The 27,834-nt window shown below is 41.1% G+C and overlaps 1 protein-coding gene across 1 annotated transcript in view; it reads left to right on the forward strand.

Annotated features, from left to right (window-relative positions):
* Nucleotides 1-27,834, forward strand: part of BIRC6 (baculoviral IAP repeat containing 6) — a 342,876-nt gene that overhangs the window by 281,222 nt on the left and 33,820 nt on the right. The window contains 5 exon segments of the mRNA XM_038394017.2: nt 1,753-1,963; nt 17,696-17,841; nt 19,782-19,892; nt 25,465-25,682; nt 26,843-27,004. Of these exon segments, the coding sequence (XP_038249945.2) occupies nt 1,753-1,963; nt 17,696-17,841; nt 19,782-19,892; nt 25,465-25,682; nt 26,843-27,004 (848 nt within the window).

Raw genomic sequence — 27,834 nt, forward strand, 5'->3', positions numbered from 1 at the left:
CTTGAAATCCATTCTTTATTTTGCTGTTCTCCCTCCTAACATTCCTTAGAATCATGAATTCTACCATTTCATGATCACTTTCACCCAAGCTGCCTTCCACTTTCAAATTTTCAACCAGTTCCTCCCTGTTTGTCAAAAGCAAATCTAGAACAGCCTCTCCCCTAGTAGCTTTCTCCACCTTCTGAAATAAAAAATTGTCTCCAATACGTTCCAAGAACTTGTTGGATAATCTGTGCTCTGCTGTGTTATTTTCCCAACAGATGTCTGGGTAGTTGAAGTTACCCATCACCAAGTCCTGTACTTTGGATGATTTTGTTAGCTGTTTAAAAAAAGCCTCATCCACCTCTTCTTCCTGGTGAGGTGGTCTGTAGTAGACCCTTGCATCCCCCTTGTGTTTTACCCCTTTTGTCCTTACCCAGAGACTTTAAACAAGTCTGTCTCCTATTTCCATCTCAACCTCAATCCAAGTGTATACATTTTTAATATACAAGGCAACACCTCCTCTCTTCTCCCCCTCCTGTACTATATACTAATACTTCCAGTTCTCCGTTTATTCCCCAAACTCCTTGCATTTGTGTACAAATATCTAAAATCAAACATGAAGACCATGAGTTTCAGAACTGACTAGTGATTGTGTGTGGCTCTCCAATTCTGGGGGTCCATTTTGAGACAAAGTCTTGGTTTTCAGAAAGCACTCCCACCTCTCACTGGTCTGGATTGCACCCCAAAACGTGACATCATCCTTGGAGGTTTTAAAGAAGAGGTTAAACATCTTTCAGGGATGGTCTAGGTATATTTAATCCTGCCTCAGAGATGGACTGGATAATCACTTGGGGTCCCTTTCAGACTTAAAATTCTATGATTTTGGATGGATGTTAGTTGTCTCATCTTCTCCTATTTAGAGTTAAAAGACTGATGATAAGAACTGAAAACTTGTAGTATGCCTTAGCTCCAAGGGTAAGGTGTGCTAAATGAAACATTAAAGTGCTCCTGTATTGTTCAACCTTTTACTAATGCAAGTTGTCAGTTAATTTTTTTGCTAGAGAAAGCAGAAATTAATTTTATCATAAACGCATTCATTTGTGAATACTCTGAACTAGAGTCATAGTTTTCCTTTGCAGTGTTAGAAATAGTATGTCCTGGGGACAGAGGAAGCAGCTGTGTAAAGTATTTGAGTATTGCTACATTTTGAGGATTTCTATAATGATATGAAATTCGGTTGAGAAATGACATTCATTAGATATTTGAACTCATGAATGGAAAAGAAAAATAAATATCATGAGGGGAGAGATCTTTTAAAGTGTATGCATTTATTTGAATTATTTGGAAGTCCTTGGTTTTTAATGAAATATTTATTTCTACCTACAGTTGCTTTCATAATACATGCATGCACTAAAATTTACATCATATACAATACCAGTTTTGGTAAAATATACTAGTAAGTGAAGTCTAATGTTGGGGTAATTTTAAAACATAGTTTAGTTATGGTTTTTTCCTGTTCACTTTTTTCAGTCTCTGTATTGGGGTTTAGCTTTGTCTACTGTTTTGGGGCCTGTGTGTTACTTTGAGGTTTTTCCCCTACTTTCTCTCCGCTCTTTTGCACTGTGACACATCTAAAAGGTTGACTCTCATTGAATGAGAGGATAAGGGGAAAAATCAGACTCTTATTTTCAGCCATTTGAGGTCCGATTGGAAGGTATATTATTTTTACCTTTTGTTGACTTTATAAAATATTTATTTTCTCTCTTATAGTTTTGGATATGGCCAGGCATGTTCCTCTTTACAGAGCTCTGCTAGAGTTGCTCCGTGCTATTGCCTCCTGCACCTCTATGGTGCCACTGTTGCTGCCTCTGTCTGGAGAAAATGGAGAAGAGGAGGAAGAGCAGTTGGAATCTCAAGCTTCTGTTGGCACTTTATTGGCTAAAATGAAGACATGTGTGGATACCTACACCAACCGATTGAGGTACAGTAAACATTTTAATCTCTCCTGAGCTTTCCGGTGCATTTATTAATTTTAGAAAAAATAAAAGATGTGTAGATAAATATCTCTGTGCCGCAGTCCAAAGTGATAAAACAGTATACCATTTTATTGCCTCTGCTAGGTTTTAAGGTCACTCTTCATAACATCTTATGTCATTATTCAATTAAATTGATTTTTACCAATTAGCAGCATGGTTTATGGACTACAGTCTATCAGTTCAATTGAGATTTAGGTTTTATTTTTATGTATTTTGTTTTACTGTACATTCCTCTTACCAGAAGTTAAATAATAAACCTGAAACTTCCAAAATAATTTGGTATGTTTTGACTATTGTTCTGCTTTAGTAGTAGTCAGTCACTGGTAGGAAAGATTGGTGCTAACCAAGTGTTTGGAGGCTTCCATTTTCCCTAACTTTATTGCTGCTGGGCTGCAACAAGACAAACCTAACGCTTACAGGTCTATGCACGTCCTGCTGCCAAGCTGAAGGTAAGAGCTGCTAAATAAGCTCAGTCCCTCAGAAGTGGGAGTGGAGCAGTCAGAGGCAGAGCAAATGAGGGCAACTCCCCTGGCTCAAAATAGCTTTTGAAAGAAAGATGACATGCTTGCCTTGCCTGCTGCTTATAGGTGAAAGACCCACCTTATAAGTGGGCTCTCCCCAGAAGTTTCACTACTGAAGAATAGCCTTTGGAGCTTGTCAGTAAGGGTGAGATCCAGAGGTAATTATGATTTTTTTGGACATTTGTGTTACTGTGGATTCTGTTATACGTGTACATGCACTTCATGTGCACAAGACTGGAACTTTTTGAATAGCAGTGGCCATTGAGGCCACACATGCGCCCTATGCTGCCTTGTGTTCCCGTGCATACATATATGCGTCTTTTATGCCATGTGTTGGCATGTAGGTATGTGACACCATTTGCCAGATTTAATCTTCCGCCCTTACAACTGTGGCTGAAGTTCGTGTACACAGTAGCCAGATACTCCATGGACAAAAAATGTCAGTCCTTTTTACAGGTGGTTTACAAGTCCTAGGAGGGCTAACTTGGTGGTTGGGCCCAGTGAACATATGGAAAGAGACCCCGTTCTGTCTCCTCCCTGACTCACAAACTCATAGACTTTAAGACCAGAGGCACCCGAAGGGAGAAAGAGAAAGTACTTACAAGTTATTGTAGTTCTTAAAAAGTGTTGCTTCTACGTGGTCACACTCCCTGCCTGTATCTTCGGAAGGACAGTTGGGACCACACCTCTTTTTTACATCCTTGGAGACGTACGTAAGGTGAGGAGGCATGAGAGGGTGAATGCCCTAAATATTGCTCTCTGAAAGATTCCAAGCTTGCAAGCCTAGGACAAATTTATTCCAATAATGTGAATATGGATATAATTCTCTTCAAGAATTACCATTACTGGTAACTCTGTAACAAAAGAGCTGAAAGCTTCAGTGGCTTTATTGTATAAACACTTCTGATAAAGTTACCATTCAGTGTGATCAAATTTGTCTCTGAAATTTTCAGTTTGGGTAAGTTTCAGTATTGACTTTAAAAACTGAAGTTATCTCCAGAATGTATCGTCACTCATTATTCATTTAGCACAGTGTGAAAGATAAGGATGTCATTTTTTAGCACAAGCTAAATTAAAAATTTAAATTATTAGCATGTACTCCGCTATCTTGTCTAGCACATATATCATTGAAATATTGTTCAGTTTTCCATTGGCTGTCAGCACTTTAAATGTGAGCTAAGATGATTTTGTCATCTTTTTTTGCAACAATTTGTGAAACTCTAAATGTAAGCTTGAGAGACTACATTAAATTTTTAGTTTCATCTCCTCACTATTCTAGCACTTTCATCTACCCAAAAATTTGATAAATTACAGTATGCACTGTATCTGCTAACTTTGGTAGAGTATAATTTTTGTCTTGCATTAAAAATAGAATTTTGGAACAGAGTTTTAGAGCAATAAAGATTTTGTTTGTTTTGTTTTTAGTGGTTTTTTTTTTTTTTAAAGCATCCAGGTAAAAGTAGAAAAAAAGAATGGGAGAATGTTAATATGGATTGATTATTCCCGTTGAAAGTATTATGACAATTTATTCTTGGTGTATTTTGTTACTGGGCTTGTTGATTTTTAGGTGATTTCAATGAAATGATCTTATTTAAATCTCTCTAATCAATGTTCAAAAACTGATCATCACTGCTAGTATGTGCCATGTGCATGCACACACCTGCAGACTTGTACTCTGGCTGTGGGAATGTGGGGAATCTATTCTCTTTCCCACTTCAATTTTAGAACTTCTTTTGCCTTTCTCTGGCTCTCCAGAAGGGCTTCTGAGGTCTCTCAGCAGCTTCCTCTCTCCCACATAGGTGTGGTATAGTCTTCAGCTGGGCCTTCTCCTCCCTTTTTCCCAGAAGCGCACCTGTATCAGAGGGAGTTTAGAGAGATTCTCGGATCATTTTCCCCCTAATCTTCTAAATCCAGACAAAGGGAATTCAGACTTTGTGTGGGAACAGTGTTCATACACAAAAAGGCAGACCTGGAGTTCTACAATTATGAATTTGACTTACCAGTCGAATGTGCATTTACAAATGGTGGAGTAAAACCACACTTCTTTCAAACATGGATTAATGTCTTACCTTTGAACTTACATCAGGTGTATGAAGTTAAATTTTGGGCCCAAAAGAAAGCTGTTGATGTGTTTATAAAAACCTGGTGAATGGAACCTTCTTCAGATATGCAGTATTTTCTGCCTAGGGAACTACCAGCAGAAGTTTCTATATTGACAGCATATCATTCACATTGCAAGAAAGGTCCTATTTCATGGACCCAAGCCAGACCAAAGGATTTCAAGGAGGCCTAATTCTAACCTGTAACCTTTGGTCTCCCTTGCCTGCCTACTTATTTTGGTGTTTTGTTTTGTTTTTTTTTCTGTGCCCCAACTCCATTTGAAGTCTTAAGTTTATCTTTCACTGGGTTTGAACCAAAGTATTGTTTTAGCCCTTCTAATAACCACTTTAGAATGGTGATAGGAGTTTGAATTTCACAATGTGTGTGGGACTTCTAATTGTTGCTTGGGATACATGTGGCGTAGACTGGTTTAAGACTTCGGTCAGTGATTCCAGAGGGTCTCCTTCAAAAGAGCTTGGATCTTTTCACAGGTTTCAGAGTAGCAGCCGTGTTAGTCTGTATTCGCAAAAAGAAAAGGAGTACTTGTGGCACCTTAGAATTTGTTAGTCTCTAAGGTGCCACAAGTACTCCTTTTCTTTTTGGATCTTTTCAGTTTGCAAGAATCTGTTTTTAAAACTGTGTACTTTTGCCAGTGTTCGGGAATGGGCAAAGACTCCTGCCATAGGTAGAGTTGGGTCTGGTTGTTTAGAAAGGGCTGTGCGATGATTGAAGTTGTGATCCTCTATTAAGTGGATTTGGTAAAGAAATGTAAAACAAAATGTAATAACTAATGACTAAAAGGGAATTAAATTCTGTCTCAGAGTGGCTAGCAATACAATCAGGAAGACAGAAGTGTCCTGGGATGAAGAGATGTCTAAATTGTAATAGATTTCAGGCCAAAAGAAATGTTTGATCAAAGATACGCCATGAGACAGATTTCCCCATCTAGTTCAAAGGAATTATTTCAAGTACCACATGTTGATTGGAAAAAAACTGAAAGATTATCAGTAAATATTGGGTATGATGCTAAGTACATAGACAAGGAGGCAAGACAATAAAGCTTAATCAAAGGTAGTGTAACTGAAAGATGTCATTGATTGTACAGTGATTCAAAGGTTTGCATCATGTTTATAAAGCTGATGGCATCCACATGTAGACAGATTTCTGAGGCATTTAAATGAGTAATAAGCCCAAAGGAGGGAGAAACAATAAGAGGGCTTCACTGAGAAGGGTATGATACACAAAATAATAGATAACATGAGCAAAGATACTTGCATCTTACAGCAAGAGGGCAGGGGGACACAAAGTATGAGAATGTAAAACTGAATCCTAATCTGCAATAACAAGATATCATATTTAGCAGGATTGTTACCTAGATCTTAGATGAGATATAAATTAACCTGCAATGGTGGTTTCCTCTCCAGTCTCTCCAACCATTATTTTACTTAAGGTTATAAAGGTTATTGCTTTGATATAACTATTGCAAGGCATTCTTATGGAGAAGGTAAACCAAATTCGAATGTCAAATTATTAAAGTAAAGTCAAAGGTACCTCCTTGAGGTACTTGCCCCAAAGCCTGTTCTTCTCCCAAAAATCACTTGTAGTACACTGTCTATTGTCACAGTTGAGCACAATGCCTCTGAAAATCCACCAACTTTAGATCCCTGGAAAATAAAGCACTCAGAATTAGAGACTGCTGTTGAAAATGTAGCTGTCTGTACCCAGTCTATCTAGCTACTGATAGATAGCAGCAGATATTAAGCAGCAGATATTAAGGTCCAGATCCTCAAAAGGTATTTAGGTGTGTAATTCCCTTTTATTTTAGTTAAGGATCTATGGCCTATGTCCCCTTTGTCCTTTGAGGATCTGGCCCTAAATCCTCTGCATCCATTAAACTGTAGACCTAAATTTTAGCTTTGGATTTCCCACATATCACCAGAACCAAGGAATCTAACATTGCTAGAGCTAATTATTTAGCAGTTAGTCATTACTAGCAAAACTTGTAAACCCAAAATATAGTTTGTTTTGGGTTATCATTAATACTTGACACCTAAATAATTTTCCTCTTCAAGGAATCTAGTTGCAGAGCAGTTATGGGTATTAGCTTTGTGATGATTTGCTGAGCTGTCATACCTTGCCTTTGTGAAAATTAATAGGCCCCAGTTTTGGAATAATTTAAAGCAGCTTTTGCCAAATTTTTGAAAGTTGGTTTCATTTTCCTGAAATGAGGCTCAATCACAACCTACTTCAATCTCACCATGTGGTGTGAAAGGCCCCGTCGTCTTAATTTATACATCTTCCACACCATCTGTGCTCCACATTGAGAAATGCTGCCCTAAAGGCTGGGGGTTTCTCTTCTCATGGAGGACCAAAAGCAAGATTAATTGTAATTCTTTTGGGTCTGCCTTAATTTCAGACAAACAACTCAAGAGTGTGTGTTCCATGCTTTAGTGGAATACATCGTCAGGTCCAAGGATAGAAGCTTTGTTTAGATTTCTTTTTACTAACAGCCACAAATCCTGTAATCGAGTGAGAGCTAGCATAGTATGACCTTGGGTTACATCTCTGTAATATCTGGCTTCAGTAGTATCTGGCTGGTGAATCTTGCCCATATGCTCAGGGTTTAGCTGATTGCCATATTTGGGATCAGGAAGGAATTTTCCTCCAGGGCAGATTGGAGAGGCCCTGGAGGTTTTTCGCCTTCCTCTGTAGCATGGGGCATGGTTGACTTGAGGGAGGCTTCTCTGCTCCTTGAAGTCTTTAAACCATGATTTAAGGACTTCAATAGCTCAGACATAGGTGAGGTTTTTCATAGGAGTGGGTGGGTGAGATTCTGTGGCCTGCGCTGTGCAGGAGGTCGGACTAGATGATCAGAATGGTCCCTTCTGACCTTAGTATCTATGAATCTATCTCAGTGTGGTTATTAGTGTATATCTAATCCTTTAGTTTATCTGGCTAAAGGTATGCTTCCCCTTTTTTTTATTGCTCTTTCATTTTTGGGAAGAGAAAATGTCTCCAGGAGACAAGGTCCCAGGCCACATGATGAGGCAAAATAACAGACTTTGTTTCTTTTAGTTGGTGGTGGTTTACTGTTTTGGAAAGTTTTATATTGGAGCTTATTCCATTTTCTCAACCAACTCCTTGATTCAAGTGAGGTTTGGCTTACCTGATTTTATAGTTTTGATACTTACCCAGGAGAGGTACTGTGTCATACATAATATGGATTCAACCTGGAGAAATTCATTCACATAAGTGGCTCCATTAGAAATATAGTCGAACTGAGCCAGTCCTAGGACACAGAGGTCTTTAGAGGCACCTGCAGACTTAAGGTGGTTTGCAATGACTCTTTAGAGTACTTCATAGAACTGGCCAAGTAAAGGAATTTAAAAGGTTTCCAGGCTTTGATTCTGTTTTGAGAGTAAATAGTTTAGCTAAATTAAGAGAATAACTCTATTTCCATTATAAGATTGCTTTTGATCCCTTCCTCAAACTTAACCAAAGCTGAAGAAATTGTACTAAATTTTCTTGTGTGGCATTCTGCATGAGGAAAGTTTTTTTGTTTTTATTTTTTTTTCCTTCAACGTTTTGGGGATAGTTGGACAAGCTATTTTGAAATATGATTTCAGAAGTGAAAAGTTTTTCACTTTTCCAAAAGTCTGTTTCCCAAGTACATTTATTTACCTTGCCATGGAATTCCAATATCAGAATAATAACTCCTTACACCTTTTGTGCCCTTCTCTGTACCTTTATAAAGACAACCTTCAAGCTTTTTTTCTGATCCTCTTTTACTTCAGAAATAGTAGCCATAGAATGTCGCAGTCTTTGTAAGATTGCAAATGTAATATGACAGGAAGCTAAAGCCTGTTGATATCCAGCTTTCTAAGCTAAAGGTGGGAAAGGAAGAATGTTGAATTCTTCTTTGAGTGCTTGCTCATGTTGATTCTATTCTAGTGTGTGCATACCCATGTGCACAGTTGTCAGAGATTTTTTCCCTTTGCGCAGTATCTGTGGGGTAGGCTGTGACGCCCTTTGGAGTGCTGTGCTTATGCATTGGTATATTAGGCGCCGCCGGTCCTACGCCCTCTCAGTTCTTTCTTACCACCTGTGGCGGTTGGTCAGAGCGCCTTTTTTCCCTTGCCTAGCAAGTGCTCAGCGGTGTTCTCCTTTTCTTTGAGTTTGTGTCTTGTAAATAGTTTGTTTACAGCAGTTAGTGGAGTAGTTAAGTACTGTAGTTGGTAAGTTAGAGTCCTAGTAGGGACTTTGCCCCAGTCTCTGGGTTTTAAGCCCTGTTCCATAGCAGCTGCCTGAAATGCTTGGGGGAATCACATATGAAGAAGTATTGCATCTGTAAGAACTTTCGTCCCAGAACACAGAAAGAGTGCAACATCCTTTTGAGGGCCATCCACATGGAGGCTGCTCTCCGCCCAGCCTCTGAGCTGTCCCAACCATACTCAACTCCCAGTACTTGGTCCTTGGTGAGCAGTGCACCCTCAGCACTGGGCTCTATCTGATACTGCTCCCCTTCTCCAGTGCCCAACAAGAAGTTGAAGAAGTGTGACTCCCCAGCACCAGGCAAGAAAGGCCAAGGGGTATCAGGTAAAGGACCCAGTTTCGGCCACCCACCCGCCCCAGAGCTCCATGGAGATGCCCCCACGAGGGATCCGCCACTGATTCCAAGAGTGGTAGGGAACCCAGACTCATAGTGGGGCCGATGCCTTCCCAGAGAGCAAAGGACTCTCCAAACACAGCCAGCACTGTGCACTGCGATGGACCCAGCAAAGGCTCCCTACGAGGGCAAACCAGCCGTAATAACCCCCCAGATGGTGAGTGAATGCCACCGGTCCCCAGAGCTGAGGCAGTGCTCTCCGTCGCTGTGCCCCAGGTCTCTACAACTGCTCAGGTCACTGATTTGACATTTAAGATTTCTGGCATGGCACTTCCGGTCTCCTCCCTCTTGACGAGGTTTTCCCAGAGGGAGACATTGGTCATCATATGGCCAGCACTAGTCACTCTCCTGCCAACTGTCTGCACAATGTAGATGGTCGTCACCTACACCGTGGGAATGTTCTCTGATGTGGTACCGATCCCCCTGCTCCCAGCACCAATCTACCTATTCAGGGCACCGTTCGCCCACGGGGTGATGGTTAGTTGCCACGCTCAGGCATCAACGGCCCAACGGTGGTCACCGGAATTGGATTCCTTTGGCATGGAAAGGGAGTTCAGCCCCTTGCCAAGGCAGCACCAGCACAATGGGGCACCTGAGGCTGCATCGATCTATATGATGCTGTTCTGGCAGCAGGGCCTTTGGCTGGCGCAGTGGCCCTATTGGAGTGCCTGGGGCATGCCGGTTATGCTGATGCCCCACTTCGCACCAATCTTCAGTTGATGCTTCAGAAAAGCAACCGGTGGCACTGGGCTTGGTGCGTGAAGTGCAATCGGACGCTGGGGTGGAGGAGCGAGTGCCCACCCTGAAACCCCCTCTCCCCAGGGGGGATGATGCGCTGGGCCCTCCCCCAGGGGTCCAGTCATCCTGGTCCTCTCCAGATGAGGCTGTTGTGGGGCTCTTATGCTAGCCCACCGGACAATTTTAAGGAGCACCAGGCCCTACTCTGTAGGGTGGCCACAAACTTAGGCCTGCAGGTGGAGGAGATGACAGAGCAGTCGGACACCTTGTTTAATGTGCTCTCCGCATCAACCCCTGTGCATGTCACACTTCCGGTGCACAATGGGGTCTTAAAGATAGCCAGTCTTCTGGCAAACTCCGTCTTCAATCCCACCCACCTCCAAGAAGGCGGAAAAGTATTTCATCCCAGCCAAGGGGTTTGAATACTTGTACACCCATCGGCCTCTGGGGTCGCTGGTCATTTCTACAGCCAATGAGAGAGACAAATGGGGCAAACCAGTTCTACCTCCACAATAAGAAAGCCAAGAGGTTGGACCTTTTTAGAAGGAAAATTTATTGAATGGCCAGCCTTCAGTTCAGGCTTGCAAACCACGAGGCTCTTTTGGGGAGATATAACTTCAACTTATGGGACTCCCTCCATAAGTTCAAGGATTCCCTGCCCCAGGATTTGGCACAAGAGTTCGGGGCCCTAGTTGTGGAGGGTACAACAGCAGCAAGATGTTTCCCTCCAAATGGCGTGGGACTCTGCCAATTCTGCGGCCAGGGTGGTCGCTTCAGCGGTGGTCATGAGGCATAATTCTTGGCTTCAAACCATGGGCCTGTCCCAGGAGATGCAGTCCTCCATCCAGGACCTCCCACTTGATGGGAATGGTCTCTTTGCAGAACCAGTGGATGCAAGGCTGCATGGATTGAAGGACACTCGGGCCGCCCTCTGCTCGCTGGGTCTGCAAACATCTCAATCAGCGAGGAAGCAGTTCCAGCCACCCTCTGCCTCTAAAGCCCTGGCAACATCAGCAGGGATCTGCAAGGAGAAGGGATAGGGACACGAGTTTTAGTCGTTGCCCCCCTTCCTCTTCCTGTTCACCTGCGCAACCTGACCCGGCAAAGCATTATGGGGGCCAGAAGCGCTCATTTTGAGGGTGAGCTCAAGAGCAAAGCCCCAGTCAACTTCCTGGGTACACCTCTTTCTTTCCTCAACCGCCTACACCCCTGCCGTTTGGTCTAGTTGTGGGTAACCTCGGATCGCTGTGTGCTAGAAATTGTATTTCTTGCCCCCACACTGCAATTCTCTGCCCCCAACCCCTCGTGGTTCTTCTTCAGGGATCTTTCCCATGAGCAATTCCTCATTCAGGAGGTTGAGAACCTCCTGCAGCTGGGGGCAGTGGAGGAGGTCCCTTAGGAAATGAGAGGAAAAGGGTTCTGTTCCCATTATTTCAAGCCTGAAAGCAAAAGGGAGTCTAAGACCCATTCTGGACACTCAGTGCCTCAACAAATCTCTCAAGAAGTTGAAGTTTGGCATGGCCTCCCTGGCCTCCATTATTCCCTGCATGGATCTGGGAGACTGGTACTCTGCCCTTGATTTGAAGGACACTTATTTCCATATCTCCATCTTCCAAGGCCACAGATAGTTCCTCTATTTTGCAGTGGGCAGCCACCATTTCCAGTTCACGGCACTGCCCTTTGTCCTCTTGTCGGCCCCAAGGGTGTTCACAAAATGAATAGCGCTGGTGGCTGCTTGCCTGAGATGCTGAGGTGTCCAGGTTTACCCGTACCTCAACGATTGGCTCATCAAGGACAGATCTCGGGAACAGGTGCAATGGAGCCTTGATCGGGTATGTTCCACCTGTCACAACCTGGGCCTGTTGATAAACAAAAAGAAATTGACGTTAAGACCGGTAACAACGGGTACAGTTCATAGGGGCGGTCCTCTACTCCAGTGCCTTCCTTCCGGAGGCCTGTTTCCAGACAATGTCAGATAAGCTGATCTCCCATTGAAGGACCCCTGCTCGCACCTGCCTGAGGTTGTTAGGCCACATGGCAGTGTCCATTTACATGGTCCATTATGTTAGGCTCCATCTCCAGCCACTGCAAGCATGGTTGGAGTCAATCTACATCCCCAACAGACACGATCTAGACCTGATAGTTGGTGCCGGATCGTATATAGTCGTCCCTGGATTGGTGGTTGGATCCTCGATTGGTGTTGGAAGGAGTTCCCTTCGCGTCCCCTTTCCCATCGCTGATCCTGGTTTCTGTTGCCTCGGATCTGGTCTGGGGAGCCCACATGGGTGAGCTCAGCATGCAGTGCTACTGGTTGCGGGAAGATCGATTCCCTCCACATAAACATCAGGAAGCACAAAGCGGTTCACCTGGCTTGCCAGGCTTTCCTGTCCCATCTAGAAGGCAAGGTGGTACAGGTCCTGACTGACAATACCGCTGCAATTTATTACATCAACAGAGAACGCAGAGCTAGGTTGTCAACCTTTTGCCAAGAAGCTCTCCACCTTTGGGACATCTGTGTGCAGCATGCCATTCATCTGGTGGTCGCACACCATCCTGGGGCCAGGAATGTGTTTGCAGATTGCCTCAGCATGACCTTCTCTTCTTGTCACACGAGTGGTTGCTCCATCTGGAGGTGGTCGGTGTCATCTTCCAGAGGTGGGAAACTCCTCAGGTGCTCGATTCGGGGTGGGTGAACAGGGGCTCTCTGTTGGAAGCCTTTTTGCTCCTATGATCGGGGGCTTTGATGTATACCTTCCCCCCAGTGCCCTTGATCAACAGAGTCCTTATGAAGATCAAACATGACAAAGTGAAAGTAATCCTGATAGCCTGGCTTGGTCTCGCCAGCACTGGTTCAGCACACAGCTGGATCTTTCGGTAGCCACCCCACTGCAGCTGTCTCTCTAGCTGAATCTGCTGTCCCAGAACCACAGCAGTCTTCTGCCCCCAAACCTGGTGGTGCTGCACTTGACAGCCTGGTTACTGCATGACTGAATGTGGAAGAACAGGAATGTTTGGCCTGGGGCCAACATGTCTTGTTGGGTAGCAGAGAGCCTTCCACTAAAGTGACCTACCTGGCCAAATGGAAAAGGTTCACGTGCTGGTCCTCAAACCAAGTATCTGGGTTGAACGGGCCTCACTGCAGGCGATCCTTCTGACCCTCAATCTCCAAGGGTTATCCCTGCCATTGATTAATGGCCTCTATTTCACTTGGCCTCTATTTCAGCCTTCCACTCCCCACTCCAGGGCAGGTCAGTCTTCGCTTATGACATGATGGTTCAGTGCTGTGTGCTGGTAGTGGGGTACCTCAGGGTGCAGGGAAGGGATAGCTGGGGACTGTGTGCAGGCAGGAGGGTAACTCAGGGTTTTGGGAGGGGGTACCTAGAGGCTGTGCGTCAGGAGGAGTCCCCTGTGATTACTGCTCCCCAAGGGCTCCCGGCTTCACCGCCATGGTGGGGGCTGCTGGGGCTCCTGGCTTCAGGCCCATGGTGCTGGGTGCCAGGGCTTGGGGTTTTAGCCGCATGGGAGATGAGGCTCGGGCTCTGGTTTCCTGCTTGAGGCCCCTCAGGGATGCAGACCCCCAGTTGAGAACCACTACAGTAGAGTTTTGAAATAATGGAGAATGTGCTGGGGAAGAATAGCAGTTGGCAAATGCAGATTGCCAAATGTATATATAACTTTCCTTTTGAACAGAATACAGAAGAGATTTTAAAAGAATTTGGGAGGTTTAACAGAGTGGGACGCATTAAGGATAAACTGAGATACTTCCAAAAATTACATGCACCATATAAAGTTCTGTTATAACAGAGTGATAAAGTAAAAACTGAACCTGGCCAAATGTTAAAGTTAGAGGTTATTGTGCATATATACACACCGGCCGACTGAGTGAACGGTTTGGTCCCCATAATAATATGTCAGACTTGTATAGATTCATAAATTTGAATTTATCTTTCCATGCTTCACATGGAAGTGATCTTCCCATTGTTCTGTCCAAATTCACAGCATTCTGCTGTCGCACAATCTGGATATATGTATAGCTCTAAAGATCTTGCAGTCGTGCTCCTTGTTTGTTTTGTTTTTGCCAAAATGCCACAGTCTTTGGGCATGCAAACAATCCCTGACCAGATGGATTGTTAGGTATTGTGCAAACCTCTTCAAACTATACAAGGCATTCAGCAAACCTATTCCTGAAGGAATCAAAGCACACTCTGCAAGATTTCTGATGACATCCTGGGCAGAAAGGTTATGCTTCAACTGAGGAAATCTGCAGGGCAGCAACCTGGTCATTTATCAATACCTTTATTAAACATTTGGGTAGAGGAGGAGAGAGTGTGAGAGGTGGCTCTTTGCACATCCTGAATTCTGGCCCTGGCACACTAGTTACAGCAGCCTTGGAGCTGCTCTAAGATGTATCAACTTGTAACAGCCCTGTATGAGCATTACACCAATTGTGAAGAACTAGAGGTTGTGGGGTGGTGGTGTTGAGGGTGGCAGAATAGGGTCATTCTGCCAACCCTAACCCATGTGGGAAATTCTGTTCTATGGAAAGATTCTCCAGTGGGTCTGTTTCTATTCTTTAAAGATCCCTTTATCCCACCTGAGCAGAATAAAAGCCCCACATCACAAGGCACTATTGTTTGTTTGTGATGAAACAAATAGTTTTGCATGTTAAGATGCTTAACGCTCAGGAAAGGGAGGCAGGCAGAGAAAGGGAATTTATTGATACTGAAAACTGATATTTATGTTTGTCTAATTATTCCTCTTTTTTAAATTTTCTTTCTTACACTTATTATCTAGCTAACAAAACATCTTCTAAATTAAGTATTACTGGTGTTGAACTGTTTTTTAGAGTTCACTGTATGTTTTTGGTTCTTTTTCTTAGTCTTCAAACACGTGCTTAAGTGCTTTGCTGAATTAGGGCCTATACATTTATTTACAATTTGTTTTAAAATTAAAATTGAAGAAGTTTAGCTTTTCCAAATCTAAAGTAAAATATATGAGATTTATTATGGAGAATAGAGCCCCTACTAACCTGTTTTGAAGAGGGTTTTTTGAAATAATTTTTAAAACAATAATTTCCCTTTCAGTAGCTTGACCAGACACATTTTCTTTGCCTTTGGCATATTTTTCTTTCTTGTAAATCTTGAGGGTTTTGAAAATCTTGAAAAGCTGAGGTGCAGTCTTTTTTTTTTTTTTTTTTTCTCCTTGCAAGCAGCTTGAGAATTCTGAATTCAAGAGCCAATCTGTGGCCTTCACTTGGTGCTATTAGAGCAGGGTTGGACAAACTACGGCCCGGGGGCCAAATTCAGGCCTTCAGATTTTTTAATCCGGCCCTCGAGCTCCCGCTGGGGAGTAGGTTCCGGCCGGGGAGCGGGGTCAGAGCCTTGCCTCGGCTCCCAAAAGCAGCAGCAGCATGTCCCCCTTCTGGCTCCTGTACATAGGGCAGACAGGGGGGTCTGCACGCTGCCTCTGCCCCAAATGCCGCCCCCATAGCTCCCATTGGCCAGGAACCAGGGCCAGTGGGATCTGCAGGGGTGACGCCTGCGGATGGGGCAGCGTGTGGAGCTGCCTGGCCGTGCCTCCGCGTAGGAGCCAAAGGGGGGACATGCTGTTGCTTCTGGGAGCTGCTGGAGGTAAGCACACCCCAGAGCCTGCACCCTGACCCCCTCCCATGCTCCAACCCCCTACCCCACCCCAATCCCCCTCCCGCCCTCCGAATCCCTCGGTCCCAGCCTGGATCACCCTCCTGCACCCCCAACCCTGTATCCTCAGCCCCACCCCAGAACCGTCACTCCTCCCCATACCGCAGCCCCAGCCTGGAGCCCACTCCCACTCCCTGATCTCCTCATTTCTGGCCGCACCCCAGAGCCCACACCTCCCACCGGAGCCCTCACACCCTCCCAACCCCCAATTTCATGAGCATTCATGGCTTGTCATACAATTTCCATATCCAGATGTGGCCCTCGGGCCAAAAAGTTTGCCCACCCCTGTATCAGAGGCTCAGCACTTCAGAAAATTTCTCCACTTTTTTATGTACCAAAATACAGATTTAGGAACCTAGCTTTAGGCTCCCATTTTTTAAAATCTTGGTCTATATCTCTACAAGCAAAAGACTAAGGTGGAGATTTTGAAAAGCACACATGGTGGGAGTTAGGCACCTCAACTGCCTTTTGTGCATTTAAAAATATCTTCCTGTGGCGTTAATAGTGTGTGTTGCTTAGCTCCCTTCTTTCCCCTCAATAGTACTCTTGAAAATCCAGTATTTCTTTTAAGAAAACAATAGGTCAGGATCATTCTGAACAAAAAAGTCTGGTACAAGGAAAAATCAGTGTTGCTACAATAAATTAACTTTGTTGTTAACATACTCTAGGGATAGTTTTATTTGATGAGGTTCAAAGACCTTAAATATCACCATAATTTCCTCATTGTTGAATATTTTAGGAACAGTATTAACACAATTTCAGCCTGTTTTAAAATATACAGAGAGTCTGAAGTATTCAGTGATTGCACACACAAAAAAGGAAAAAAAGAAAAGAAAAGAGTAGTAGTTTGGAGCATCAAAGCATTAAATTGCTAATTTCTACTTACATAAGCATCTTTTTGTTATACTGATGCCTATGATAATAGAAAAACAGGAAACAAGTGGTGGTATGGCTGTTAATCTTGTTTGAATCTTAAAATGAACAGCTGCTGCTTTTAAAACAAAGATTTACAGAGAAGCAAAAAACTCACTGGAACTAAATGAAAATGATTTTGTGAAGTGCCCATATTAAAATCTGTAATGGTTTATATAGGGTTCAGTGCATATGCATATTAGAACTTAATTTACAAATTTTGAAAATATACACACTAAATAATTTAGTCTCATGCTTTCTCTTCAAGAGCCTATTTATATGCAGATGTAAACTATTGGTGGGTTGGCAAGATTAAAAGTTTGGTTAAAATGACAGTCATTTACCTTTGCTACTTTTATATAAAATAGCAATGCTATTGTACACTATTTAAGTATCTGTAATTTTTTTATTCTAAAACTCATAAGTTGGCCATTTTTATTCACATCAGGCTGAACAGATGTACATAAATGTAGATTAAATATTGAAACTTTTTAATGTTCATTTTTTCATTATTTTTATTACTTTAAGAAAACTTTGAGAGAACATTATAATGTAGGGGAAAAAGGTTACACATTTTAGGACCTAATCCTGCTCTGAGCTCTGTGCAGGGAGACCCAATGTTGGTTTGGGACCTTCAAATGTTTTTGTATTGGATTTCTATATTAATTTTTGGTAAAGTACTTTGAAAATGAAAAATGTCATATAGTTTATTACAAACAACTTTACTGCTGGAGCAAGACACTGTTATTTCAGTATATTGTTTTGTCTTTCTTCAAACTTCATTTTGTTGTACCCAAAACACACATTTTTGCTGGTCCAGTCAAGACCATATGCTAATGACTGTGATATTTAAAGGAAACAATTCAGTTTTTATCATATTTCACGGTAGATGTGGTGACACATTTGCATTTCAAAAAGGCTTTGTTGTTTTTAGTGCTAATGTTTTTACCCATTGTCAGTAATAGCCAGCTTTCTGAATACTGTGTCTGATTACAGTCCTATAACCTCTCCCCCTCCCCCCGATTTCGTTTCAACAAACAGGTCTAAAAAAGAAAAAGCTAAAGCAGGAGTAAAACCAGATGCTTCTGATCAAGAGCCAGAGGGGCTGACGCTTTTGGTACCAGACATCCAGAAGACTGCTGAGATAGTTTATGCTGCTACCACCAGTTTGCGCCAAGCAAATCAAGGTAAAATAAAATAAAATAGTCAATATGTTGATTAATACTGTACATAGGATTTTTAGCATGCTTGTTGACATAAAATTCAGAGGCCAAGATTTTAAAAAATGGATGCCAGAAGTTAGACTCCTAGGACTTAGATGCCCAACTGCCATTTAAGGTGCCTAAGTCCAATATTTAGGCACACTGAGATCCTCAAAATCTCCGCTCAGATGCCATGTAACCCTGCAGATGTCTAAATGTGTCTAAAGTCCCTAGTCCCTTGCAGTTCTACCATTAAACTTCCCTAAGTTTTATCCAGTGAGCTGCCACCGTTTAGCATCCAGGTGCCTCTAGCATCTCATGCATATGCCTCAGCGGGATCCTCAAAGTAGGCATGCCCCTGCCTGTCTCACCTGTGGCGCTCACTCCAGTATGCATGCTCAGAGCACCCTTAATCTCCTACAAAATAGCAGGGGGATGAGGAGGAGGAGGCGGCCTCTTTGTACTTTATCTCAGTGGTTAGGGCACTCATCCAGGATGTGGAAGATCCAGAAAAAATTCTCTCCTCTGCCTGATCTGGAAAAGGGATTTGAATATGGGTATCCCACCTGTCAGGTGAGTCCCTTAACCACTGAGCTATGGGATATTCTGATATGAGTCTTTCTCAATATTTCCAGTTGAAGCTGTTCCACTAAGTAATAAATAATTCAGCATGCATTGGGCCTCAGAGAGAGAATGGGTCTCTACTCCAGTGGCTAGGGCAGCCACCTTAGAAGTGGGAAACTTAAGTTCAGATCCCTTCTCCACATAAGGTAGAAGGGGGGGGAATTGAACCTGGGGATCCCACATTCTGTGTGAGTGCCCTAACCACTGGGCTAAAGGTTGTAAGGGGCTGCCACCTCCTGCATTTCTTGCAAAAACAAACAAAAAACACCACACCCCACCCCAAACAAAAACCACAACAGCAGCTTAGGCGCCTACCTCCGGAAAAGGGTTCACCGCAATGATTCCCAAGCAGAGATTGGTGTCCAAGTCCCTTTGAAGGGGATGGCTTAGGACTCACCCCTCCCTTTGGAATTTCCTGTTGACTAGTTTAGGCAGCTCCCAGTTCAGTGTGCCAGCTTTTGTGGATCCCATTCTTAGTCATCGATCTCGCTCCCTCTACATTGCATCGGGAGCCTAAGTGCCTAATTCAGGGCTGTAGATTCCACTTGGTATCAAAGTGCCTACAGGTTAGGCACTGTAACACTTAGCATAGAAATGCTTTGTGAATCTAGTCCCTAAGTCTTTAATTTTGGATTTAAATGGCTTGATTTTCACAACTGCTGAACAACCAGCAGTTTCCTGGGAAACTTTGGCACTCGTTTTTAAAATTCTTGGTCAGATTATACAAAACTGGTTAGTGTAAGGGACAATGCTGTATCTTCCAGTTTTTATCACAATTATGTAACATCTTGTCTAATGTTAAGAGGAAAATGAATATGAGAAAAGCTGACAAAGTAATAAATCTGCTGTTGCAATTAAACTTCTTGAATAAAAGGTTAGTTCTTAGTAAATTAAGTACAGAACAAAGAAAACCTAAATTAAGGATTAAAATGGAAGAAATTTCATATAATATTTGGTGTCTATACAGAAATTAAAGAAACCAAAAATGAATAGCTCTTATGGTAACGTTGATTTTACAATATATGTGGTCTTCTTCAAGTCTATAGGGTAGGGAAACATGGAATTTTATAAAAAGTTAAGAAAACTATCTTAAATTCACAATGCAAGCTGATAGTTTGAGCTTTACAGTTACATTATTTGTAAAGCAAAACTTAATCTGAAATAAAGAGCTGATTTTGTCATCACTTGTGGGGAATATGTGTTCAGTATCCTTGTCAAACCAGCCACTAGTAAATGAGAAAACATCAGATTTTAATCTTATGTGGAAAAATATATATCACTTTTAAATATTTATATAACAGAAAAGAAGTTGGCTGAATACTCCAAAAAGGCTTCTGTGAAGCCCAAGCCTTTGTCTGTTTTAAGGTCCCTTGAAGAAAAGTATGTGGCTGTCATGAAAAAACTCCAGTTTGGTAAGTTAAGAAATATTAATATTATGTAATGTTGTGTAGAAAGAAGAAATCTAAAAACATACAATGAGGCTTCAGTCCAGGAAGGATTTGCACATGTGAATAACTTCAGACAGTAGACTGTTCACACGCAGAAAAGTTTCAGCAAAAAGAATGAGGAGTACTTGTGGCATCTTAGAGACTAACAAATTTATGCAGAAAGTTACTCATATCCACATTTTCAGGTTGTAGTAAGTTGCATTAAATTATGTTCAAGTATATTAAGTACAGGGTGTTTCACATACAAATTACAAAATGATCTTTGTGTGTGTGTGTGTGTGTGTGTGTGTGTGTGTGTGTTCTCAGAGACCACTGCTGACCAACATTGTCTCCTTGTTTCCTGGTGCTTCCCCCATCTATCTTTCTATATCCTTCTGTTTTCTTGTGTCTTGTATTTAAATTGTAAACTGTATAGGACAGGAACAGTCTCTTTGTTCTGTGTCTGTACAGCACCTAACATGATGGGGTCTTGGTCCATGACTAAGCTCTTAGATGCTATGATGATCATTTCTCAAATGTTTGTGGGGGGGATTACAAATGCTGCAAAAACAACTGTTTAACCCAACTTATTTGCTTCTATGAATAATTGTAAGACAATATTTTGTTCAGAGATACATTTGTGGAGAGTGTCATGAATAGGGCTGTCAAGCAATTCAAAAATTAATCACGACTAATCGTGCTGTTAATAATAGAATACTATTTATTTAAATATTTTTGGATGTTTTCTACTTTTTCAAATACATTGATTTCAGTTACAACACAGAATACAAAGTGTAAGGTGCTTACTTTATATTTATTTTTGATTACAAATATTTGCACTGTAAACAAGATAAAAGAAATAGTATTTTTCCATTCACCTAATACAAGTACTGTAGTGCAGTCTCTTTATCATGAAAGTTGAACTTACAAATATAGAATTGTGTGCCAAAAAACCCTGCATTCAAAAATAAAACAATGTAAAACTTTAGAGCCTATAAGTCTACTCAGTCCTACTTCTTGTTCAGCCAATCGCTCAGAGAAACAAGTTTTTGTTTACGTTTGCAGGAGATAACGCTGCCCGCTTCTTGTTTACATTGTCACCTGAAAGTGAGAACAGGCATTTGCATGGCACTATTGTAGCCAGTGTTGCAAGATACTTATGTGCCAGATGTGCTAAAGATTCATATGTCCCTTCATGCTTCAAACACCATTCCAGAGGATATGCGTCTAGGCTGATGATGGGTTCTGCTTGATAACGATCCAAAGCCGTGTGAACCGACGTATGTTCATTTTTATCATCTGAGTCGGATGCCACCAGCAGAAGGTTGGTTTTTTTTTTGGTGGTTCGGATTCTGTAGTTTCCGCATCAGAGTGTTGCTCTTTTAAGACTTCTGAAAGCATTCTCCACACCCTATCCCTCTCAGATTTTGAAAGGTACTTCCGATTCCTAAACCTTCGGTCGAGTGCTGTAGCTATCTTTAGAAATCTCACATTGGTACCTTCTTTGCATTTTGTCAGATCTGCAGCGAAAGTGTTCTTAAAACAAACAACATGCTGAGTCATCATCAGAGACTGCTATAACAGGAGATATATGGCAGAATGCGGGTAAAATAGAGCCAGAGACATACAATTCTTCCCCAAGGAGTTCAGTCACAAATTTAATTAACATATTATTATTTAATTAACACGTCATCAGCATGAAAGCATGTCCTCTGGAACGGTAGCCGAAGCATGAAGGAATGTGTGATTGTTTAACAAAAGTCAGCTACAAAAGGGCCATGTGAATGCCTGTTCTCACTTTCAGGTGACATTGTAAATAAGAAGCGAGAAGCATTGTCTCCCATATATATATATATATATATATATATATATATATATATATATATATATATATATATATATATATATATATATAAAGAAACTTGTTTGTTCAGCCTATTACTAAGACAAGAAGTAGGACTGAGTGGACTTGTAGGCTATAAAGTTTTACTTTTTTTTGTTTTTGAGTGCAGTTATGTAACAACAAAAATTCTACATTTGTAAATTGCACTTTCATGATAAAGAGATTGCACTACAGTACTTGTCTGAGGTGAATTGAAAGATACTATTTCTTTTGTTTACAAATATTTGCACTGTGAGAATGGTAATCAAAAATAATATAAAGTGAACACTATACACTTCGTATTCTGTGTTGTAATTGAAACCAATATGTTTGAAAATGTGGAAAAAAATCCAAAAATATTTATAATAAATTTCAATTGGTATTTTATTATTATTTAATAGTGCAATTAAAACTGCACTTAACCATGATTAATTTTTTTTTAGTTATGCGCGCGAGTTAACTGAGATTAATCAACAGCCTTAGTCATGAATATTCATGTTACTGGATATTCACACCAAAAATTTTTGTGGGCCTTCTTGTAAGCTCTCTGAGTTTGGTAGAATGAAGAAGCAATAACATGGGACTTAAGTGACTAATAATTGCATGAAATACATTAGGATGAAATTCAGTAAAGACAAATGTAAAGTACTACACTTAAGATGGAATAATCAGTGCACAAATACAAAACGGGAAATGACTGCATAGGAAGGAGTACTCCAGAAAAGGATCTGGGGGTTACAGTGGATCACAAATTAAATATGAGTCAACAATGTAATGATGTTGCCAAAAAACAAACAGCACTCCAGGATATATTAGCAGGACTGTTGTAAACAAGATACGAGACATAATTCTTCCACTCTACATACCACTATTAAGGCCTCAGCTGGAATACTGTGTCCAGTTCTGGGCACCACACTTTGGGAAAGATGTCGACAACTTAGAGAAAGTCCAAAGGAGAGCAACAAAAATTATAAAAGGTCTAGAAAACATGACATAAAAGGAAAGATTGAAAAAACTGAATTTGTTTAGTCTGGAGCAGAGAAGACTGAGGGGGAATATGGTAACAGTCTTCAAGTAGCAGCAAGGGAGATTTAGGTTAGACATTAGGAAAAACTTCCTAACTGTAAGGGTAGTTAAGCACTGGAACAAATTCCACAGGAAGATTGTGGATTCTGTCATTGGCAGATTTTAAGAACAGGTTAGTAAACACCTGTCAGGGATGTCTAGATAATACTTGGGGCTTATCTATACTTGAAATGCTACTGTAGCACTTGAGTGTAGACACTATCTATGCATGAGGTCATCTTCCATCTGCATAAGTAATCCACCTCCCTGAGAGGCGGTACGTAGGTTGATGGAAGAATTCTTTGGTTGCTCTAGTGCTGTGTACACCGAGGGTTAGGTCGGCTTAACTATGCTGCTCTGGTGTGTGGATTTTTCTCACACACCTGAGCAATGTAGCTGGCTCGACCTAACTTTTCAGTGTAGACCAGGCCTTAGTCCTGACTCAATGCAGCAGATTGGATTTGATGACTATTGAGGTACTTTCCAGTCCTACATTTCTGTGATTTTTATGAATCGGGAATAATCATAGCAGTAGTCATTGTGTGAATAGTTTCTGAGCTATCTGTAGGTTCAAATATTTTCACATAAGCCACTCTAATAATAATGAAAGAAAAACTAGGAAAAAAAATCAGTCTTTCAAGGATAATTCATAAACAGAGAAGGGGGGCTAAACTCGTTCATAAATTGTTGGCTGTGGATAGTTCATCCCATTCTCACATCAAGCTTTCAACAGCCAATAGGGACATGGGTCCATGTCAGAGGTCACAGCCCTAGGCTTTGCAAAAACCTTACCTCAGGCCCAAAGTCTGCAACTAACTCAGTATGGTTAGGCCCATATTGACTTCGGTAGGGCTCCACTCTAGCACAGCGGTCTGTCCATGTGGATCCCGTTCCAAGATCCGACCCTCAGTTAGCAAAATAAACCATAACTTAAGCAGAGAACTTTGCATTTGTCCTCCATGTCTCCCAGCATGGTTCATTAGTGAAAATATATACAAACCTTTTCGGTGGATTTCTGTAATATTTTAAAGATAATTCTTATTAATTTTAATGAACATTTCAGTAAAAAAATTTTGCGGGAAAATGTTTCCTGAACTTCTAAAAAATGTATGAGTAGCATTAAAAAGATTTGTTTAAATACAATTTATTGCTAGATGCTCTTGCTGGCTCATACACAAAATTGTTTTTTTTATTTGATCAATTATTGTGTTCCAGTCCTATAAATCTTCACATGAGTAATCTGAAGTAGTCCATTTGATGTCAGTGGGGACTATTCACATGGATGACTAAGGGTTTGGAGGACTGGGTCCATGAAATATGTGATTCCAGAAAAAAATAAAACTATTCTAAAAATCTGGCCATCTAAGACCAAGAGTCAAAATACTGTATGAAAGAGTATTCTTGCAGTATTTCAAATAACAAGTACTAGAAATCATGTAGGATATTTGGTCTTGTAAAATTTCCAATCCAATATTTACAAGACCCTTCAAGGGGCTTGTAATAATCACAGAAACCTTCTTGAGGGTCCCAGGATTCAAAACTTTGCATCCTAAATCCAAAGCTTTTCACCCATCCCTAAGAAAACAGTACAGTAATTCATGTTTCAAAACAAAGCTGTAGTATTTAGACCAAGTTGCTTTGTCCAAAAAAAAAAAACCCCGAACACCCCCCTGCCCAAACACATCTTGCAGAAGTGAAAAAGCACTCTTTCTAGGTCCCTTGTCTCAAAAAAACACTTTTCAGATTAAACTCAACATTTCCCCAGTAATTTGCCTCTTGCCTCAGAGCATGAACAATTTCAGACAGAAGAGTTCTTTTTTTCAGAATATTTAAATGGTGGATCAAAGTCAGTATTCTAGTCGAAAGGCTCCCATAACCTTAATTATGGAATTCACTGCCATTCCTCTATTACACAAAATACAAGTTTGGGTGGTGGGGGTTCAGAAAAAGAAGCCAGGACTAGGATTGAAGGTGGCTTGACAAATCATTCGTTATTTTGAGAGTAGTTTTTATGTCACAAATAGAGGTCTTATTGTCATTTTGGCTACATTAGCTTTTATGTTAGTATCAGTTTTATTTTCAGCTTATTGCCAATGAAAACAGAGAGACTGTAGCTGGGAGAATTAGTGGTGCTATCTTTTCACCTTTGGCATGAAGTATCAAATTTCATTTAATGACAAATGATAAAAAATCTGGTCTCATTCTAATTTTTATGAATATTTTCCCAAATTAAACATAGTTGGTAGTCTGCTCCAAATGAATCCATGACTAGAATTATTATTCATTCCTTAGGACCACAATGTGCTTAGTCTGTAATAACAGTACATTTTATAGATCAGAATTGAGGTACATTAACATGGTTGTGCATGGAAGCTTATAAACCTGCTGAACTATACTTGATTCTACCCAGTACTGCTTATGCTTCATTTTTTGTGGTCACTATATTAACTCACAAAACTGTCTAGAAAAGAGGCATGAAAGGGCAGTATATGTTTTGATTACATGGAATGTAACTTTTCAATGGGTATCAGTTTGACACGCTATTCAACATCAATCAATTAGTAACGTTATTTTTCTAATGCAATAAAAATATTATTTTCACTATTCTAGATACATTTGAAATGGTTTCTGAAGATGATGATGGAAAACTAGTTTTTAAAGTAAATTACCACTACATGTCTCAGGTGAAAAATGCAAGTGATGCAAACAGTGCTGCCAGGGCTCGACGTCTTGCTCAAGAAGCTGTGACTCTTTCAACATCACTGCCACTTTCATCTTCATCCAGTGTCTTTGTACGCTGTGATGAGGAACGGCTTGATATCATGAAGGTAAGAAACAAAGGCGCTTTCTGACTCTATTCAGTAGAACAAACATTTAGGAGAAAATTTTTAAATATTGATGAGAAACATGACTATTCAATTTACCATTTTAATCATTTCCAGTTGTAACTTCTGTAAACTTCCTGTAGGTGACTAGAGTCCTAGCAACTTGGTGTATATTCCATACCCATGCTCTGTGTGTTAACTTCTGTTAAAACTGGAGAGAAGGGCCAGATTAATAAAAGAAATAGGTGCATAATTTTATTTTTTGGATTTTTTTAAAGTGAGGTTCTGCTCTGAAAAGTCGATACAAACATGGTATCTTGCAGTTCTACATCAATTTCTCAGTAACTTCCATGTAAAATAAGCTCAATTTATAAGTAAAGCTATCTCTTTTCTAATTACTATCCTTGAGACTTAGCTCAGGATTTGAAAGTCAAGCCAGATTCTTTCCTCCTTTTCATCACTAGTAATAGATTCTGCAGGCCAAAATTTGCCCTTACATATACTCGTGCAACCCCATTACATTCAAAGTATACCATTAGTGGCTCCTGTTCAACCCCACTGTCTTCAGTGGGCTTGCAGAGGTGTAACTGAGGGTATATCTACACTACGATTAAACACCTCTGGCTGGCTCATGTCAGCTGACTAGGGCTTGCGGGGCTAGGCTATCGGCTGTTTAACTGAGGTGTAGACATTTGGGCTCGGGCTGGCCCTGGGACCCTTCCCCTCGCAGGGTCCCAGAACCTGTGCTCCAGTCCAATCCTGAACATCTGCATCTAAGTTAAACACCCTGTTGTCCAAGCCCTGCGAGCCGCAGTCAGTTGACATGCACCAACCAAGGGTGTTTAACTGCAGTGTAGACACACTCAGAATGACCCTGTAATTGGTATTTAGTAAACAATCTATTAATGATGTACAAAAAAGAAGACTTAGCTTCCTAACTGCTTTGGCTGAGTTGTGCTACCAGGAGAGAGAGGCATTAACAATTTAGATTAATCGCTAATGCAACTAGGTTAGACAGATTTGTAAGACAATGACATTTTTATGTAGTCATTATTTTCAAAGTAGAACTGCAGGTGAAAAATAAGTTTATCCTGTAACCTCTCAAGATACCAATTATAAAATGTTTAAAACTGCAATTTGTCACATTTCTTTTTGTATGATAGGTGCTCATAACTGGCCCAGCAGACACTCCTTATGCAAATGGTTGCTTTGAATTTGACGTATATTTTCCACAAGACTATCCTAATTCACCTCCACTTGTGAATCTGGAAACAACTGGAGGCCATAGCGTGAGATTTAATCCAAACCTTTACAATGATGGCAAGGTAATGTGCATTGAACTTAGTTCTCATGATGAAATGCAGTATTCAAATATACTTCTTGGTCAGTCTGTCTGTCCCGCTGCCCTGCTTTGTGTTGTGCTAGGAACAAAGTGAAATGGACAAGAATCTTGCTTGTGCCTGTGCTCGCTCATGCTGTCTCAACCACGGTTAACCTGCACTTTAGAGGTGAAGGTTATTTTAAATTTCTCTACTGTAAATCACAGCAGCTGCACAGAGGAAGAGCAAACCAGGAAAGGAAGTGTGAAATTTGCAAGTTTCATACAGCCAAAATTTGTGTTCTGCCTTTGCATGAGAGAGAACTTTTAATAAATATGTAGGTTTCAGAGTAGCAGCCGTGTTAGTCTGTATTCGCAAAAAGAAAAGAAGTACTTGTGGCACCTTAGAGACTAACAAATTTATTAGAGCATAAGCTTTCGTGAGCTACAGCTCACTTCATCGGATGCATTTGGTGGAAAAAACAGAGGAGAGATTTATATACACACACACAGAGAACATGAAACAATGGGTTTATCATACACACTGTAAGGAGAGTGATCACTTAAGATAAGCCATCACCAACAGCAGGGGGGGGAAGGAGGAAAACCTTTCATGGTGACAAGCAGGTAGGCTAATTCCAGTAGTTAACAAGAATATCAGAGGAACAGTGGAGGGTGGGGTGGGAGGGAGAAATACCATGGGGAAATAGTTTTACTTTGTGTAATGACTCATCCATTCCCAGTCTCTATTCAAGCCTAAGTTAATTGTATCCAGTTTGCAATTAATTCCAATTCAGCAGTCTCTCGTTGGAGTCTGTTTTTGAAGCTTTTTTGTTG

Source organism: Dermochelys coriacea, chromosome 3 (genome assembly GCF_009764565.3).
Source record: "Dermochelys coriacea isolate rDerCor1 chromosome 3, rDerCor1.pri.v4, whole genome shotgun sequence".
Lineage (NCBI taxonomy): Eukaryota > Metazoa > Chordata > Testudines > Dermochelyidae > Dermochelys > Dermochelys coriacea.